Source organism: Enhydra lutris, unplaced genomic scaffold (genome assembly GCF_002288905.1).
Source record: "Enhydra lutris kenyoni isolate GAN:26980312 unplaced genomic scaffold, ASM228890v2 scaffoldscaffold16, whole genome shotgun sequence".
Classification (NCBI taxonomy): Eukaryota; Metazoa; Chordata; class Mammalia; order Carnivora; family Mustelidae; genus Enhydra; species Enhydra lutris.
This window is the reverse complement of record NW_019154100.1, coordinates 22,458,448-22,477,646: the sequence shown is the minus strand read 5'-3', so window position 1 is coordinate 22,477,646 and position 19,199 is coordinate 22,458,448. Positions and strand designations below refer to the sequence as shown.

The window sequence follows — 19,199 nt, the reverse complement described above, 5'->3', positions numbered from 1 at the left end:
ACACGATTAGCAGGGATGTCGGTATGGTGAGAGGACAAAGGCACCGAAGTCAGAGCCAGAACAGACGAGGAGGACAAAGAGGAGCAAGGAAAGGCAAGTGAAGAGCCCAAGACACTGATGATAAGATTTCAAACAGACATGAAATAAGGGAAGAGAGTATGAAAGGAGGAGGAAGCGTTTCTAACAACACAGAGAGAGACTCAGTCAAGTGGTGGAACTGGGTCGTGGAGAGGAATGAGAAAGAGAAGATAAAAGTCAAGTGTCGATATTTAGCTCAAACAGTTTCATTATAATAAAAGTTACAGGGTGAGAGCAGGAAATGGGAGATGTGACATCGCCGGTTGTTTTGTCTGTAAGCAATGAGAAACTTGGGAATGTTTAAATGAGCACAGCGAGGAGCAAAAATGAGACTCGGAAGATACAGGAGAAAAGGCAGCCAGGGAATCTTGAGAGTCCCTTTCAGAAGAGACCTGAGCACAGGTGGAGAAAGGGATCACAACAGTCAGAGGCTCTGCTTGTGTTCGAACAAGACAGTAGGTAGTGCGAAGGTATGAACACTAGCTTGTCGTGGCTGATCTAGTTCTCTCTGATGGCATCAATAGATAATGAGAGCTGCTATTTAATGAACTCTTACTATCTAATAAGCATTGTGTGTGTGTCCATATGTACGTGCATTCATAAAGAATATATGTATGTAAGTCTAAGTTAATCATCACAATAACCCTATGGGGAAGGTACCACCATGATTCCAATTTTATATAAGAAAATCTGCTCAAGATCACACAGTTCTAAACAGTGGAACCAGGATTTAGGACCTGAATCTAGGATTTTATTGCATATTTTATAAACATAAAACTTTCCCAAGTAGACAACCTATTATCCACTACCAGATCATGCTGGCCAGGCAAGAACTGACCTGTAATGATTCTGGCAACTAACGGAAATAACTAGGTATCCACTACCCATTAATTCTCTTGTTTGGATAAAAATGGAAACACTTTCCAAAAGAGCCACATGACTCATGACCACCACTGAGGTTTATATGTTAGAGACGTCTGAGACACGTCTTAAACAAATAATATGTTTATATGTTAGAGATGTCTAAGGTCCAAAAAGAGGGCCATTCGCTTGGTGGGATGATGGTGAGCTCATCATGAAGTAAGGTATCAAGCACAGGGCATCACAGATTCAAGGTCAGAGAAAAGGGCTGGTTCTTGATCCACGGTGGTGGCTGATTCTCAGTTCTGTCCTGACCCACCCAGCTCCTGTCATGGGGTGGCAGGAAGAGACCATATATGTGAACCTAAAGAACTATGTCAATAAGACAATGCAGAACATCATCATCTTTGCAGCAGAAGTGTGCAATTTCACCAGCATCGGGCAAGGCCTTTCCCAACTGAGGCACACCTGAGCCACAGTGGCCGAGAAGCTGGAAGGGGCCCTCTGTTGAAATGTTAAGATCTGAGCTTACAGACCTGAGCGAGAGCACCGCAAAGTAACAAGTATAGCGCTTAGGGGTCAGCTACCAGAACCCTCTATCCCTTCCCAACTGGACATGACAAGGAAGTCATGTTCCTTTTGTTTTAGGACAATACCAACAAGGATCTCGAATCTTGAAAACCACCCATGTTTCCGCTTCAGCAGTATCAGGAGCAATGGATTTTCTTTTCAGCTGGAACAAAGCAAAGTGGCAAAGAAACCAGGTCCCACCTTCTCTTGACACCATCAGGGCACGTGCTATGGCCTTCCTTTCCGCTGTGCATTTCCTACTTCTCCATTAATCATACTGCTAAACCCAGCACAGTACTAAGCAATGAATGTCAGCAACAGTGTGCCTCATTACCTCATTCTTGACACTAATAGAAAGGATTCCAAAGTTTCACCATTAAGCATGATTTTCTCTGCAGGTTTCTGGTGGATATTCCTCAAGTTATAACGTTTCCTTTAAATGCTTGTATTAGAAAAGAAAAAGGGTATAAAATCAGTATGCTGCCACCTTAAGAAACCTGAAAAAGAGGAGGAAATTGGGGGCGCCTGGATGGCTCAGTCGGTTGAGCCGCTGCCTTCAGCTCAGGTCATGATCCCAGGGCCCTGGGATCGAGCCCTGCATCAGGCTCTCTGCTCAGCAGGGAGCCTGCTTCCTCCTCTCTCTCTCTGCCTTCCTCTCTGCCTACTTGTGATCTCTGTCTGTCAAATAAATAAATAAAATCTTAACAAAAAAAAAAAAGAGGAGGAAATTGAAGTAGTCGGAAGTAATCAAGATAAAGCGGAAATCCGTGAAATATCAAACAAGAGACAGAAATCAGCAAAGTCAAAGATCAGTTCTATGAAAATGTAAGTAAAAAGGATAAACACAGAGAAAGCCTGATTTCAGAGAGAGAGAGAGAGAGAGTGAGAGAGCAAGAACACAAACCACCCACACTAGGTATGAGATCCTCCAGGTGTGCTAAGGATAATGTTAAAGACCAAAGACCAATTCACGTAAATACATTTGAAATCTTAGATAAAGGCTGAAAGTCAAGGTCCTGTAAAGGTCCAGATGGTCAACATCTGAGGCACTGAGGTCTACAAAGTCCCCAGTGAAATGACTCCATGTAGCTATGGCAGTGTTGAAGCAAAAGACATAGGCACTGGGCCAGATGTGGCCAGAGGGCTGTAAATGTGCCAGGCCCTGACTTCGATGAAATGGATAAGTACCTTGAAAAACACACATTTTCATAAGTGATGCAAGGAAAAAAAGAAAAAGAAAAAGCTACAAAACATCATATATACATATAAAAGAAATTGATTTATAATTAACAAAATGATCCAAAAGAAAACTCCAGGCCCAGATGGTATCTCCAGTGATTTCTATCGTAAACGCTTCCACAAAATACATGAGAATACAATATTTTCCAATTCCTTTTAAAGAGCATAATGCTGATGCCCAAACTGGCGGGGATATTATAAGGAAACTACAGATAAAAGTTCCTTGTGAACATATATAGGGAATTCCTGGACAGAATATTTGCAAATGAAACCCAGCAAAAATACATATATACATATATAAATGATAATACATCATTAACCAAGTGGCATTTATTTCAGGAATGCAAAGTTGGCTTAGCATTCAAAAATTCACCACAGTAACAGAATAAAAGAGGCAGACACATGAAAAATCTTAACAGATTTGAAGAAGTTCAATGTTTCCTCAAGATTAAAAACTCTCAGTATATAGCAACGGAAGGGCTCTCCCTCAAATTCAGAAAGGGCATCTCCAAAAATCTGAAGCAACAATCATACTTAATGGTGAAAATTTAAATTATTCTTCCCTGAGACTAGAAATAAGTGGGCATGTCTGCTCTAACTACTTCCATTCAACATGGCGCTGGAGGTTCTAGCTGAGTGAGAAATTCAGGAAGAGGGAATAAAGGGCAAAGAAGAATGGGAGACGAGAAGTAAAACTGTCATTATTGACAGATGGACATGTTCATGGACACAGCAAGCCTTTGAAAGTATAAAAACGCTTACTAAAACTATTAAGCAAAGTTTGGCAAAGTCCTAAGACAAATTTGGCAAAGTCCCAAGATTAAGAAATCTATTTTATATGCCAGCCACAAAAATCGGGAAACAAATTTGCAAGCAACAAAATATGTTAACTATTTAAAATTATGTCTAACAAGAAATGTGCAAGACCCTGACATTGAAAACAACAGGAAAATATTTTGAGAGAAATTAAACACAACCTATGTCAAGATATACACCATATTCTTAGATAAGATGCATCATGGTTAAGATATCCACCCTCCCAACATTCTTATTCATATTTGATGTCATCCTAGTTAAAATTAATTAGGCTAAAAGATTAGGCTTCTAAAAATAAACAGTATGATAACTTATGTAGATATGAACAGAACCTAGAATGGCCCAAGCGATTGTGGAAAAAAATTTAAAAATAGAACTAAGTTGGAGGCTATATTTAACCTGATGTCAAAGCTTACTATAAAGCTATCATAATTAATACAGTGTGGATTTTGCATGAAAATACATAAAGAGATGAATACAACAGGAGAGTCTGGCAATAGGTCTCTCTCTATATGACTTTGATCAAGGTGCCAAGTTAATACAATAGAAAAGCAAAAAAAAAAAAAATTATGTATGAATAACAGATCTAAATGAAAAACCCAGAACTATAAAGCTCCTAGAAGGAAATAGGAGAATCTTTTCATGACATTGAGACAGTAAGAATTTCTTATGCCTGACACAATAATTATCAAAGAAGAAAAATTTGATACACTACACATCAAAATGAAAACATTTCACTCACAAAACATACGATTAATAAAATGAGCAGTCTGTTCATTTCCTTCAAAGGAACTGCTACCAAATAAAGAAATCCTCTAACCAACAATAAAAAGACAAACATCCCAATTAAAAACAAACAAAAAAACTGGGCAAGTTTTTTGAACAGATTCTTCACAATAAAAGATACACGAATGCCAATAAACATGTGAAAAGTCACTCAACATCTCTAGACATTAGAGATAAGCCAATTAAAACCACAACGAGCTACTACTATGTCACACCCACTAGAATGTCTGCAATTGTACAGGCTGATGACACTCAATACTGGCCAGTATATGAAGCAACTAGAATTGTGTCACCTTGTTAATGGGAATGTAACAATGGAGATCTGTCTGGCAGTTTTTTTAAATGAGTAAACATATACCTTCCCTATGATTTGGCAATTTCACTTTTAGATATTTTATGCAGGAGAAAGGAAAATCTATGTCTATCAAAAGACTTGGACAAGAAATGTTTCAAGCAGCTTTAGAAACAGTAGCCTCAAATTGGAAACCCCAATATCAGTCAACAGAATGGATACACAAAGTGTGCTATGGTTACACAATGGAATGCTAAGCAACAAAAAAGAATGAACTTCTAACACATGCAATAACACACTTGTTAAGAAATGAGAACAGTATGAGATTTTACTCTCCTTGTATGCTCAAGTCAGCCTAGCTCAGATTAAGGGATCCTGGCAGAAGAAACGGAGCCTCTGGGTCACAGATAAAGGACAGGTCATTAGTCACACCAATAGCACTGAGTAGTATGTACATATCAGCATCTGCACCAATCCCCGATGCCTGACTTTTAAGGGATAACCCCAAAAGAGCTACATAATGCTTGTATATGTAGTAAGGTGTGTTATAGGACAAGAATCTTGAATTTAGGGAACCCAAATCTTTTCTAAAGCAAAACCATGTCTGAACTTAGCCTTGGAAGGAGATTTTTTTCTTTATTATACTGGACAGTAAGCCAATCTACCCTTTGCCCTGGAGAGAAACGTGAGAGAGACTATCTTCCAAAGATGTTTATATAATAAACATTATTATATATCATATATTATATTATATATATAATATATAATATTATATAATAAACATGTTTATATAATAAACATTTTTGGAAGATAGTCTAGAACAAAGGCATTAAGTTCCTCTGCTCAAAAAATGTACAAAACTTGAGACCCACAGAAGATGGTCACCCAACAGTGTGAAGTGAAAAATCCAGACCAAAAAAGAGGAAAATTCATGAGATTGGCCAACTCAACTGCCTTGATTACCATTTCAATTATTTTTGTGGTTATGGGTCTACTCAAATTTCTACCTCATTTTGAATCTACCTCAGAAACAATGTTCATGGAAAATCATTCATTTATTTTAAATTTTATTTTAAATTTTTATGCTAAACATTAAGTCACACATAGTATTACATGATCTTTTGAAAATCTCTTCTCATAGGAAGTTACGGTTCCTTTCGTGATCTTTTTCCTTCTCTCCCCAAACTCAACTTTCTTTTTCTTTCTCCTCTTAACTACAAAAATTTGTTGTTATGTGGATCCCTGAGTGGCTCAGTCAGTCAAGCATCTGCCTTGGGCTCAGGCCATGATCCCTGGATCCTGGGCTCCCTACTCAGCAAAGAGTCAGCTTCTCCCCCTGCCTCCTCCTCCCCCTGCTTGGGCGCTTTCTCTCTGACCAATAAATAACATCTTTTAAAAAATTTGCTGTTATGGTCTGTTTAAGGAAACAGTTCTTGGATTTATGGCTCAGACTGGACCCACATGGCATATATGGGCAATAAATCTTCTCTTACATCTGTCACTGTGGAGTTCTTGAGTTACCTCAGGATCTGTTCTGCTGCTTTCTCTAGAACAGGGATTGGCAAACCACAGGCCACCAGATCAAATCTGGATCCCTACTGTTTTTATAAATAAAGTTTTATTGGAACCTTGCCATGGCTCTTTATTTAAAAATTGCCTATGGCTTTTTCCCTACTGCAACAGCAGAAATGAGCAGATGTGAAAGAAACTATACGGCCCAAAGAAACTAAAGTATTTCTATCCCATCCTTCAAAGAAAAAGATGCCCAACTAGAAATCTAGGGTCAAGATGTAGTCCTAGCAAAAGTCCTCGACAGACATCTTACAGTATTTATGAAGCACTTCTCAGGATTTCATCCTGGGAGCAAACACACCCACTGACAATCTCTTGGGATATACAGAAGGCAGAAGTGGTTCCAACTGTCTGTCTCTTCTTACTCCTTAACGCTGCCCTGGACCCCACTTATCTTTTAGTTATTGAATCTGAGTTTGTCATTTCCAATGACAAGTTACAACTTCATTGGATCAAACAGGCTTCCTGTTATAATAGTCTCTTGTTTCACCTCAGGTTTTCTCCGCTCTCAATAACCAATCTCATCTGCTGTCCACTTCTAGGCATTCCTCAAAGTAACTGGTTTAGTGTATCCAGATAGGATACGATTTTTTTTTTATGGCTTGCTGGTTATTCAGTAAAATTCTGGCTGCGTGAAAGTAACCAGACGAAACCCAAGATGAAGTCACTCAGGCCTCGTCCTGGGTCAGCAAACCAGAACTTAATTTCTAGGCTCAGCCTCCCCAGAAAGGCAGGCCTAGGGCAAGCAGCCAGCACCCTCCTGCTCCATACAAGAGACCTGCCGCAGCTCCAAGATGTCCCTTTGCTCCATTTAAGGAAGGGAAACCTGATTTAACCAATCAGCAGATGCCCAGTATAATTTCCTTGTGCCTGCTCACTTGGACTATAAAAATCCCTTGCTTTATCAGCATTTTGGTGCCTCTGTTAGACTAGATGATGCCTGATTCATGAATCACTCAGTAAAAGTCTGCTAAATTGGTAAATTATGGAAATTTTTCTTTTAATAGATGAGAGGGGAGGTAAAGAGTATGTGCTCCACTCATATGGGTTCCTGCTACATTACAAAAAAAGAGGTTATCAGATCATGCTTTTCTAGAGAGGCAAGAAGAATAACTTGTGTGTTCAGTATACACTGGGTAGCTTCAGGCTTCATAGGCTTTCCTACTCATGCAATAAAGTTGGGATAAGGAATACTATCAACATTGGATCCAACTGGTTTTGAAAGAATCTCTCAATGACTAAAAGTGAGGCCAAACACTGGCCCTAAGAAGCAAAATTAGAGTCTCTTTCTTATATGTATTTCTTCATCCTGGGGAGGGATGATGCATGATTTTATATTGCTTATCTTGAGTTACTGAGAGTGCTCTGGGTCATGTCCCAGCACAGTAGCAACTAAGCTTTTCAAGTCCAAAACGTTCCCATCTCTTTTTTGATGATTTTCACACAGATTAAAAGTAAAGAAAGAGTAGAAAATCCTTCTTACCAGATCCCAAGCCTCCAGAACAAAGTACTTTTGCCAAAGATCCCTCAAATCTGAATGATTGAATTTATTAGATTGGTAGTAGGAATATACATCCAAAATGCAGTATCTTTGCCTTTAATCCCAACATTATCTCACATAAAAGGAAACAAAGAATTTAAAATAATTACTTAGGCAGGTAGATCATCAATTATAGCCAACTCTGATCTCAGTTTAAAATGGAGCGATTTTAAAGGACTAACGTTTCACTTTAAAAACTGCTCACGGTATTAGCGTGAGTAATTTTAATTAAAAACAAATTCCAGCAGATGGTTACATCCATTTTTGAAGAGAGCACACTAAAGGGGTTTCAACTTAGATGCACACACTTCTCATGAACCACACTGAGGCTTCAACAGTATTCAAATGTTAGATTCTCTAATATGCATATTAGTATCAGTTACAAAATTGAAACACTGTACTGAAGGCATCTGTTGGGTGGTCTGTCAAACATTTCAATTTGTGCTAAAAGTGTTTCATAATTAAGCAGATAAATGCCTTCTTCATAAACCTTCCTCGTTGTCTGCTTCTCATCCAACATGAAAAGGAAGCATTACATAACTCTTGAACAGAATGGAAAACTTTAAGGGAGAAAAAAAACCCCCTAAATTCTGTTAATTAGTGGAATATGTGGAAGCTCTTAGAATATGAAGAACTTTAGCTGTAAGAATAAAAACAATCCATTGTTGCCAACAGGGGAGAGAGTGGATACATCTCATATACTGAGAATGGGAAGATAAATTTCCACAATGTTCCACAAGTCTTAAAAGAGGTACACTCGTTGACCTAGCAATCTTACTTCTGGAAGTTTATCCTGAAAAAAATAAAGAAAAATATGCACAATCTGTATGTATGTATATACACGGCTGTTTGCTGCAGTACTATTAATGATAGCCAAAAATCAAAAACCAACCTAATCACCAATATTAAGCAGTAGTAATAAACGACATTCTGCAATGTACTAGATTAAGCCAAATGGGCAACTCCTTCATTAAAACACACACAAAGCAAAAATATACCCATGTGCAAAGTCCATAGCAAAAACGAGAGAGGTGGAAGGAGAGAGGGGATAGGAGGAGGAGGAGAAGGTGGGAGGGAGTGTGTGATAGTCCCTGATGCCAGCAGTGTACCTCCAAGCCAGAACAGTAGCAAATGTCATGACAACCTAACATAGGATTTGGGGACAGATTCAAACATCTGGAGACTGAGATTCAAACTGCCACACGGAAACACAACATTTCTGTCTCCTGCCTCTCGCACTCCCTGAGCAAGCCCGTGAGTTGGAACTGAGATGCTGATATGTAGCTGAGATTCTCTGAGTCTTACACAGCCTAATACAGAGCTCTAGAAAAATTCTACCCACCTGCTCAGAGAGGCAAGATGAAAGCCCTTGGAGAGGGAAAAAAAAGTCCTTTCAGAGATAACAAAACCTTAAGCCCATGCCACGTGATCTGGAAATCCTCAACTGAGTTATCAACCACAAAATTAATCCAGCATCCACAAAACCTGTGGAGACCTAGAAGAAGCAAAGAAGAGAAACACACTACAGGCATGCACACTTTCTCCAGGGCACACAGAATGCCTACAGAGAACACACACCTAGTTCAAATTTAAAAATGAATACACAAAAAACCAGATTCAGTTTAACAGAAGAACCAGCCTTAAAAGAACTAGCATTAGAACAGTCTAGATGAGATTATTAAAAATGTCTCTTTCGGGGCACCTGGGTGGCTCAGCGGGTTAAGTCTCTGCCTTGGGCTCAGGTCACGATCTCAGGGTCTTGGGATCGAGCTCCGCATCAGGCTCTCTGCTCAGCGGGGAGCCTGCTTCCCCCTCTCTCTCTGCCTGCCTCTCTGCCTACTTGTGATCTCTGTCAAATAAATAAAATCTTTAAAGAAAAAAATATCTCTTTCAAAGAATTGAGATAAAAAATAAAAACCATAATGAAGAGATGAGTCATCATAAAGAGAGATAGGTAAGTCAACATAAACTGATTTTTCAAGAACCAGAAAGAACTTTGGGAAATTAGAGATACAATAATCAAAACTGATGAAATTAGTATTTATACTGAAATATTTACAGGTAAAGATTACTGGCATCTGCAATTACAACTCATCTGCAATGAGTTGTAAATATCAGGTGGACTGAGGGAACTATAGAACCGGGGATAAAGCACAGATAATGTGATAAAGAAAATAAAATGTTAATCGTAGAATCCTGGTGTTAGGTTTGCACATCATTGTACAATTCGATTTCGTTGTCTGTATTAAAATTTTACGATAAATTATGGGGGGGAATAAATTAATTATGCATCACATTAGACACCAATGTTATGTCATTTTGGTGACAGCAACAATGACTAACACAAAATCAAGAGTTGGCCACTTAACCAACTGAGTCACCCAGGCATCCCTGGGTCAAGCACTCTAAAATCGTGTTTTAAATATATTAACTAATTTAGTCCTAACAATATTATAATACAGGTACTATTAATATTACTGCTTTACAGATTTTAACACCAAAGCACAAAATTATTAAATAAGTTGCCCAAGGCAGCACAGCTAATAAACCAATGGTAGAGTTAACATCTGAACCTATATAATATGAATCTCGATACTTCTTTCTTAATCACTATCCTCTATGAAAAACAAGTTAGTGACGTGGAAAACGTATTCAACAAGTCAAGTAAGGGGCACCTGGCTGGCTCAGTCAGTAGAACATGCAAATCTAGATCTTAGGGTTGTGCATTCGAGCCCCATGTTGGGTGTAGAGATTATTCAATAATAAATAAACTATTCAAAAAACTACCTAAATTACAGCACCAAAAAATGGAGAGTTTGAAAATATGAGATAGAGGTTGAAAGACAGAGAGCATGAGAAGGTTCAACATATAGCAGATAAAATTCTAAATGAAGAAATTAGAGCAAATGGAAGAAAGGCATCAATTAAAGAAAAAATGGAGGGGAATTTTCCAAAATTGAAGACAGACATGTAACCAAAGATTCAAGAAGTTCTCAGAGTCCTAAGCAGGTTAAATTTTAATAGCAGGAGGAAAAAAATGTACAGGTAGATACATTAGAAGAAAACATCACAATCACAGAAACAAAAAAATCATAAAAGCAGCCAAAGACCAAAGACCAAATGTTCCTGCAATTAACATGAAGGAAAAATAATATGACCCAAAAGTTTATAGCAACAATGAGGGCCATAAGGTAACAGAATATTTTTTAAAGTTCTGAAAAAAAATTATTCTCAACTTAGAATTTTAGGCCTTAACTGTCAAGAAGGAAGTCAAAAGACAAGGGATCAGAAAATGTCCTCCATAAGTAGGACATTATCATCACTGCACAAATCACTAAAAGATACACTACAGGAAGAACGGAATTGGATTTTAAAATAAGAAATGGAGTAAAAAAAAAATAAGCAAAGTCATAGCTTAATATGTTAGTACATCGAAGATTTAAATAACCCAATTAATGGCTGATTTAAAAACAATTAAATTAGGGATGCCTGGGTGGCTCAGTCAGTTAAGTGTTTCACTCTTGGTTTCACTCAGGTCGTGATCTCAGGGTGGTGAGATCGAGCCCCAAATTGAGCTCCACGCTCAGCACAGAGTCTGCTTGAGATTCTCTGCCTCCACCCCTCCCCCTGTAGACACTTTCTCTCTAAAAGTAAATACACAAAATCTTAAAAAAAAAAAAAAAAAAAGAACATTAAACAGCAGCATGTAAAATAGGAAGTGGAGATCAGAATAAGAATTTCCACAGTCCTTGTGAGGAAGAGGTAAGATCTAGTAACAGTTGACCAGAACATAAGCACCGTGAAATCAAGAACTTCGCTGCTGGACCTACAGAACCTACAAAAGGGCTGGACGAGCCCTCAGATGATCAGAGCAAACCTAGAGAAGGGAGGAAATAAATTCTGGCATACCCATATTCGATCACTCTATTTGTCAACTTGATATATATTTATAGCAAGAAAAATGGTAGATAACATTGAGTGAAAAAAAGTAACAAAATGTATTAAATATAAAGAAATATTTTTTCTATGTATATTTAGATACATCGACAGATAACAGCACAAGTACACGTTTATGTCAATAGCTACACAATGACATATATTTAGAGACAGACAGACTAATGTGTCTACACATTTACAAAAAAAGAGGAAAATTTTTGACATCTATATGCCAAAATGTCATCAATGGTCACCTGTGGGAAGAAAAGCTATAGGGCTATGGGTGTTTTCTAAAAATTATTTTCCCTTTTTTCTTTCTCAATCTGTACTTTCTTTTTCTAAATCTTTCATAACACACGTTAATAAAGAAATCATGACACTGAAAATAAAATTGATAGAAGAAATATCCACAACATATAATTTACTGTTTTAAGCAATTAGGTATTTAAATATTACACAAAATGGTATCTTGTAATCAAAGAGATAATTGATTGAAGCCAGGGAAAAATAAAGTAGGCATACGTAGGCTGAAAAATTTAAGTTTCAGCAATGATTGATAATAGCTGAAATTTAAGAGAGGATGTTAAAACTTTTTTTTTTTTAAAGAATCCTTTCTTCAATAGATAATGAAAGTACTTTTAATAAAGGCAGAGATATCAATAAATTAACTAATCAGAAACTTATTTTTATAAAACTGTAATATAATTGCAATTTAATTAGCTGTTAATGTCCATGAAAAAAAAATCACCTACTTAGCTTCCTCACCCAAGTGGCGCTGACTAGAATTATAGAGCTATTGTCCTAGGAGGAAACCAGTCACTTTTGAAAATCCAATCCAGTAACCTAAAGCCTACTCAATATAAACCAACGTCCCCTTTTCCTAAAGACGCGCATCAAGAATCTATTTCTCTCCGAAAGTAAGTAATATAAAGACTTCTTTAGTAACATCAGTAAGTCAGGTGATCTCCACTCAAGATTCAAGCAAAATTAAAAGAAATAATCAAAACACTCTAAAACGTCAAATTGCTGAATACGTTAATGATCCAAATATCCTTCACCCTCTGCACCTATTTGATTTTTTGGGGACTGAATTTAAAGTAGTGCTAAGAGGACAGGCAATAGAAAGCAGTGGAGAGCATTCTGAATTCTGCTAGTCCTGCCAGTGCAACTTAAAATTGTACAACATTGGGAAAACTGCTTAATGTCTCTGGATTCACACTTCAGCCACTGAAAACAAAAAAAGTAAACACTAATATCTAGATATCTTTCCAGCCTAATATCCTCTTAATCTAAAAGCCAATAAAAAGGCCGAATCTCTAAACAATTCCACAACCAGGAGCACACCTTAAGACGGGAGGCTCATGGAGCGGTCCCAGAGGAAGCAGGATGAATAAAATGGAATTCGAAATAGACCATTTTCCAAAACTGCTCATCTGTGATCTGTAATTAACCAAAACCCAAAATACATGAAAACATCTGTCTTTGCCGAAGAGCCCTCCATCTCTCTGAGTCATGCAAATCATGTACATATTTTGTAATAAATACTCCATTAGCCTAGATGGAGAGTCTTACACAGAAGGACAGAAATAGGCACGGTATCTGAGTACATGTGATACACTAGAGACTTGGGAGATGAGTGACGTGATTTTTTTTTTTTTAACCCGTGTAGCCAACCAGAAGGATGACACAAAGCTAGAAAAAGAAAAATCAAACCACTGATTGCTGAAATAGTTCTATCATAGCGCCTGGCACACAGACAATACTCCCTAAATGATGGAGGAATGAACGCTTACCTCTTCAAGTGCCCTCAAACCTCAAAAGCCCGCACCTATAAAATACCTGTTTTTTATGGAAATCCTTGAGGGCCGTTTCATAGCCTTCCTCCAGTCTACTGAAGGCTATTACAACATCTGTCGTCCACCAGATCTGTGAGCCTGTTAGAGCAACTTGTGCCGGGAAATCCAAGATCCACAACTCCCTAGGTTTTTCCTCGTAGGCTGCTATGGCTTCTGTGATGGAATGTCGCACTGTTCCTTGCATGGTCTCTTCAAGTAGCAGGAGCCATGTTTCCACCTTTTGAAGCAAATTAAAATGATTTAGCACAGGCTTAACTGTGGAAGAGAGAGAACTCCATCCCTCCACGGGCTTAAAAGCCATGCAGAGAGAGAGGCCTTACATGGATTTCTTTTCCAGATTTATTTATTTATTTTGAGATGTTGAAAGCGCACATGAGCATGAATGGGGGGAGGGGAAGAGGAAGAGAATCTCAAGCTGGATGCAGGGCTCGATCTCACCACCCTGAAATCATAACCTAAGCCGAAATCAAGAGTCAGACGCTTAACCAACTGAGCCACCCAGGGGCCCCAGATTTATTTTAAATCCAGGTAGAAAACTAGAAGAAGTTTAACTCAGAGGATAAGGTGAACAACAGGGGATGTAGCCCATTGAACGTGTCTTCTCCCAGGATAGCGCTCAAGTTACTCCACCTACAGGACGGCTAATAAATTTTTGCAGCCTCAACAGAGGAGATATTCTCAATTACTGATTTTTCACATCTGAAGACAAGAGGGTGCTGGACTAAGATCCCCTGTGGTAATGCACAGTGTTCTGAGAAACCAACCATCACAGCCATCTACTAGATAGAGGCATATGCTAGAATAATATTCTAGAGCTCTGGGGATAATGGTAGATTGTTTTAAAAATGTGTTTTTGATAATTTTTAAATATACTGAAAACTATTCTCTGAAATCTTCCTCATTCTTAGTCTTAAGACAAAGTGTTTCCAGCAAGTGTCTTAATTATATTCCCTACTGGTTCTCATCTTCACACTTGTCAAAAATTAGACAGCAGGAGAGTATAAGAGATAGGACAACTGCTGACTTGTGAAAGTTAATCTTTTTTTTTAAATGCAAGTTTATTTTGCCCCCACAAATTTATCTTAACCCATTTTCTAACCTATTCAAATATGCTTTATTGTATTTACCCATATATCTGTTGCCATGGAATGATACTATCTAACAAAAAGGATACGTACAATATTCACAAGTAGTTGACCTCAGCAATAAAAAATGACCATAATAAATCAATTCCAAGGACCATAAAAGATCGTGAAGATGTTGAAACTGTTTAGTCCGGGGGTGCCTGGGTGGCTCAGTCATTTGAGTGTCCAACTCTTGGTTTCAGCTCAGGTCATGGTCTCAGGGGTCGTGAGATCGAGTCCCTCATCCAGTTCTGCTCTCAGCATGGGCTCTGCTTGAAATTCTTTCCCCCACTTTCCCTCCCCCTCTGCTCCTCACCCCCACTCACATTCGTTCTCATTCTCTCTCTGTCAAATAAATACATAAAATCTTTTTTTAAAAAAAAGCAAAATACTTTTTTCCTCCTCTGTCTGTGAAAATGGCAGAAACATTCATTCCTAGGATCTTTCTCTGGAGAACTGGGAAGGAGTACTGTGTAGTTAATGAGCTAACCGTCTTCCCTACCAGATGAAAAAGGTGGCACTGCCCTGGCAATGGGCTCCATCCTCCCCAAAGCCTTCATCTCTGACTCTGTAACTGGGTTTTGTTTGCATGTCTAAGTTCAAGGTCTGTGATCCCATCACTACTTTAGTCCCATCACTACTTTAAGTCACTAAGTCACAACCCTTGGTGTCACCCAGCAACTAGTTCCTTCAGGAAATCATACATCATTTGAGCATTTCCCAAATACTCTGGGATTCCTACCCTCAATATAGCTGCCTTCTCTCCAGAACCTTCCAGTCCATCTGGGAAGACCAAACACACATATAGACTCATGGGTCATCTCATGTTCAAATGACTGTGCCAACAATGGCTACTTAGCTCAGAGTGATCTGAGAACTAAGCTCTGATGAGATGTCGTTTGATCCCTTCCCATGCTGGTGTTTCTTAAGCTTCTGCCCAACCCTCTTTAACAACGATTACCACTTCGCATTATTGCCAACTATCCATTTCTTCAGGGAGCCCACGAGCTCCTCAAAGACAGGGACCATGTCTTACTCATCTCTGGATCCCCAGAAGATTAACCCAGCATCTGGCACATGGTGGGTATTCAATCAACACTCTTCAAACAAAATACAGTCTACAATGGGAGAAACCAATCATCAAAGTGCAGGGGGAGAAAAGACCTTACGGAAAAGCATCTTTTATCAAACAAAGGCAATTAGAGGATCAGCGTACTGTATGCTTGAGTCTCTGGCCGAAACTGCTTACAGAGAACTAATGAGAGCTCTGTGAAAACACTCTGTACCAAGGGTTCCCGCGAGTGACAACCACATCCGTCAAGTGGACTGTCCTTCTGGGCACTATGCCAATCGGCTCGCAGCCTGCCGGGCAGGGAGCAGGCAGCAACACACTTTTGTCAAGATAGTTTATGGTGACTTTTTCTAATCACTGTAATAATATCCTAAAGAGCCCAAGAGATCAAAAAATATATTTTAATCAAAGTATTCCGCCATCTGCTTTCCCTTCATTTGGCAGGATTTCTTGGTATAATATTAAAAAGCAGCAGAGAGAAATGAAGAAAACCCCTGCTTAAAAAAAAAAGAAGAAGAAGAAGCAGCTTGGCATTGCATTTCTGCAAGGGACATTTTAAGGAACCCCGCCACAACCCAAACAGCTCTGGAACAGAGGCCACTGTCTCAGTGACTCCATGGATTAACTCAAGCTGCACAAGCATCATCATAAAAAGATGCGATTCCTCTACATCATCTGGGAACACCAAGAGCTCTTTCATAAATCGTCATGAGCCATTCTCGCCGGTGACCGTTAAGCATATTTTTGAGGTATCCGGCTGTGCGAAGAGCAAATATGCTAACCTGTCGGAGCACGTGGTAGTTACAGAACAGGACATCAGTGTGGGAGACTCCATCCACTTATTTATGAGCAGCCATTATGAATAGTCACATCACATTCCTTAACCACATGACTCTTTAAAACATGCGCGTTGCTGCAAGGCACTACTTCACCCCAACTCTCAGTGGTGGAACCAGCAAGCTTTGTGCGAGACCCTGTCACGGGGCTTGCACCTGCTTCTCCTTCCGGGATCCACTCACTCAACCGTGATGATCCTTCCTAACAAGCTCGGCCACTAGCCTTTCTGACGGCCTGTGGGGCGCTGAAGCCATGTGAGCAGGAACCGGGAAGCAGAGGGGTCACACCGGTGGTGGCCAAACAGGAAGCTCTGATCTCCAAACCAACCAGGGCCTGATGTGACCGCAGCTGATTTTTTTCTTGTTCAACTCATCCTTTAAAAATTACCCTGAAAATACTCTCACGGCACAGAAAACCTCATCATCAAATCTTACGTGGCCTGTGCATTCGCACTCGGCTTGGAATGGGACGTATTCCTTTTCTTTGCTGTACATTCCGATCGCTCTGTGGGTGGACACATCATGACCCTCTTCAAACTGCAGATCTGTAATGCTGTCGAAGAGTTTGGCAAGGTGACGTGTCACCTATGATCATTTGGAAAGATAAGAGCATTTTTTTACTGGAGATCTATTCGGGTAACCTAGTAAGGATGCCACGGGAGTTCATGCAATTTTCTTTATGTAATCAGAGTTGTCTCAAAATGTTTTTCTTCAAAATAGCTATCACTTCTTAAATTCCAGAGTTTAAAATGACCTTGATGGGGGCACCTGGGTGGCTCAGTTGTATGGGTAACCGACTCTTAATTTCAGCTCAGGTCACCATCTCAGGGCTCAGAGATGAAGCCTCATGTGGGATTTCATGCTCAGCTCTGAGTCTGCTTGAGATTCTCTCCCTCTGCCCCTTGCTCCCCCCTGGGTCATGCACACACTAAATAAATAAATCTTTAAAAATGGATGAGTGAATGAATGGGCCTTGATGGAGAAGTGGCCAGGCACTCTGGCTGGATTATCAGATGTTAGGTGATCAATGCTTACCATAAAAAGTTACCTATCTTTTACTTGGAGATTAGACACTTACCGACTTCCCTGTCTGCGCCATATACCTGTAGCAATCACCCTGCTGGGAATTTTATGGTTGAGTTTCTAAAGTTCAGATATATTCTTTTTTTTTTTTTTAAGATTTTATTTATTTATTTGACAGACAGAGATCACAAGTAGGCTGAGAGGCAGGCAGAGAGAGAGAGGAGGAAGCAGGCTCCCCGCTGAGCAGAGAGCCCGATGCGGGGCTCGATCCCAGGACCCTGGGATTATGACCTGAGCCGAAGGCAGAGGCTTTAACCCACTGAGCCACCCAGGCGCCCCTAAAGTTCAGATATATTCTTAAGCTGTAGAAATCATTTACTACAGGAAAGCTGTGTTCAAATATTTGAAAGGGAAATTTACGTTACATACAACCTTAGTCTTGTGTTGGGTCTTATGTTGGTGCGCACTTGCCTTGATACTTAAGTGTACTCTATGACATATCTATTACAAAAAGAAAGATTCCCCCATCTTTATTGACAAGGAAACTGAAGCTAAAATGCTAGATGACTTTGTCAGGCTGACAATGCTCAAACTAAGTGGCTTTTAGATGTTAGGTCTCCAAATCCAGGCCCTATCTATGAAGTACAAATTCTTCTGCCATCATTAACTTTGATACCTTAGATCGTGGTTATCTCCAAAGGAATCCCCAATAACATACTGAACTCCACTATAGGTGCCAGACTATTTGAAAAATAAAACCAAATTAAAAGACACAGATCAGCATTTGTTCAGCCAGAGGCCAATTTGGAGACTAAAGCCTAACTGGAATTTGGAGTACCGGAAGAACCACACTTATCCATGTAGGCCTATCAGCACAGACCAGAACAGGGCTCCCCACCTAGAGGTGCTGTCAGGAGGAAAGGGGAGGAAAGCGTGCATTCTGAGGGCAGACTCACAAGGACAACAATCGGGTGAGCCACTTGACCTCTTCTGGGGTACAGTGAGTGGCAGAGAGTACACCTGAGGCAGTATCAAGAATGGGAAGAAGAGGTCCCTCCTTACAAAAGGTACAAATAAACACTGTGAGTGGAAAACACTTGGGTGTTCCTCAAAAAGTTAAACATACAATTAAGACCCAGCAATTCCCCTCCTAGGTATATACTCAAAATATTTTAAAACAGGTACCTGTACACAAGTGTTCACACCCTTGTACACAAGCGTTTACGGCAGTCTTATTCCCAAGAGCCAAAAGGTGGAACCAACCCCAATGTCCAATGATGTATATAACTGGACACAATGAGGCACATACAGACAATGGGATGTTGTCCAGACACAAAAATGAAGTACTGATACATGGGACACGGATGAACGGGGGAAACATGATGCTAAATGAAAGACCAAATATTGTATGATTCCATTTAGATGAAATGTCCAGAACAGGGAAATCCCTAGAGACAGAAAGCACATTGGTGGTTGCTGGGGGCTAGAGGGAGGAGGGAATGCCAAGTGACTGCCTGATGGGTGTGGGGTTTTATTTTGGGATGACAGAAATATTTTGGAACTAGATAGAGATGATGTTTGCACAACACCATGAGTGC

General features: G+C 39.5%; 1 protein-coding gene across 1 annotated transcript in view; it reads right to left on the bottom strand.

Moving 5' to 3' along the window:
- Positions 1-19,199, bottom strand: part of LOC111147239 (dynein axonemal heavy chain 11) — a 320,049-nt gene that overhangs the window by 199,408 nt on the left and 101,442 nt on the right. Inside the window, exons 29-30 of the mRNA XM_022503160.1 lie at positions 17,014-17,163; positions 13,530-13,763 (exon numbers count right to left, since the gene is read on the bottom strand). Coding sequence (XP_022358868.1) covers positions 13,530-13,763; positions 17,014-17,163 — 384 coding nt within the window. The remainder of the gene's footprint in view (positions 1-13,529; positions 13,764-17,013; positions 17,164-19,199) is intronic.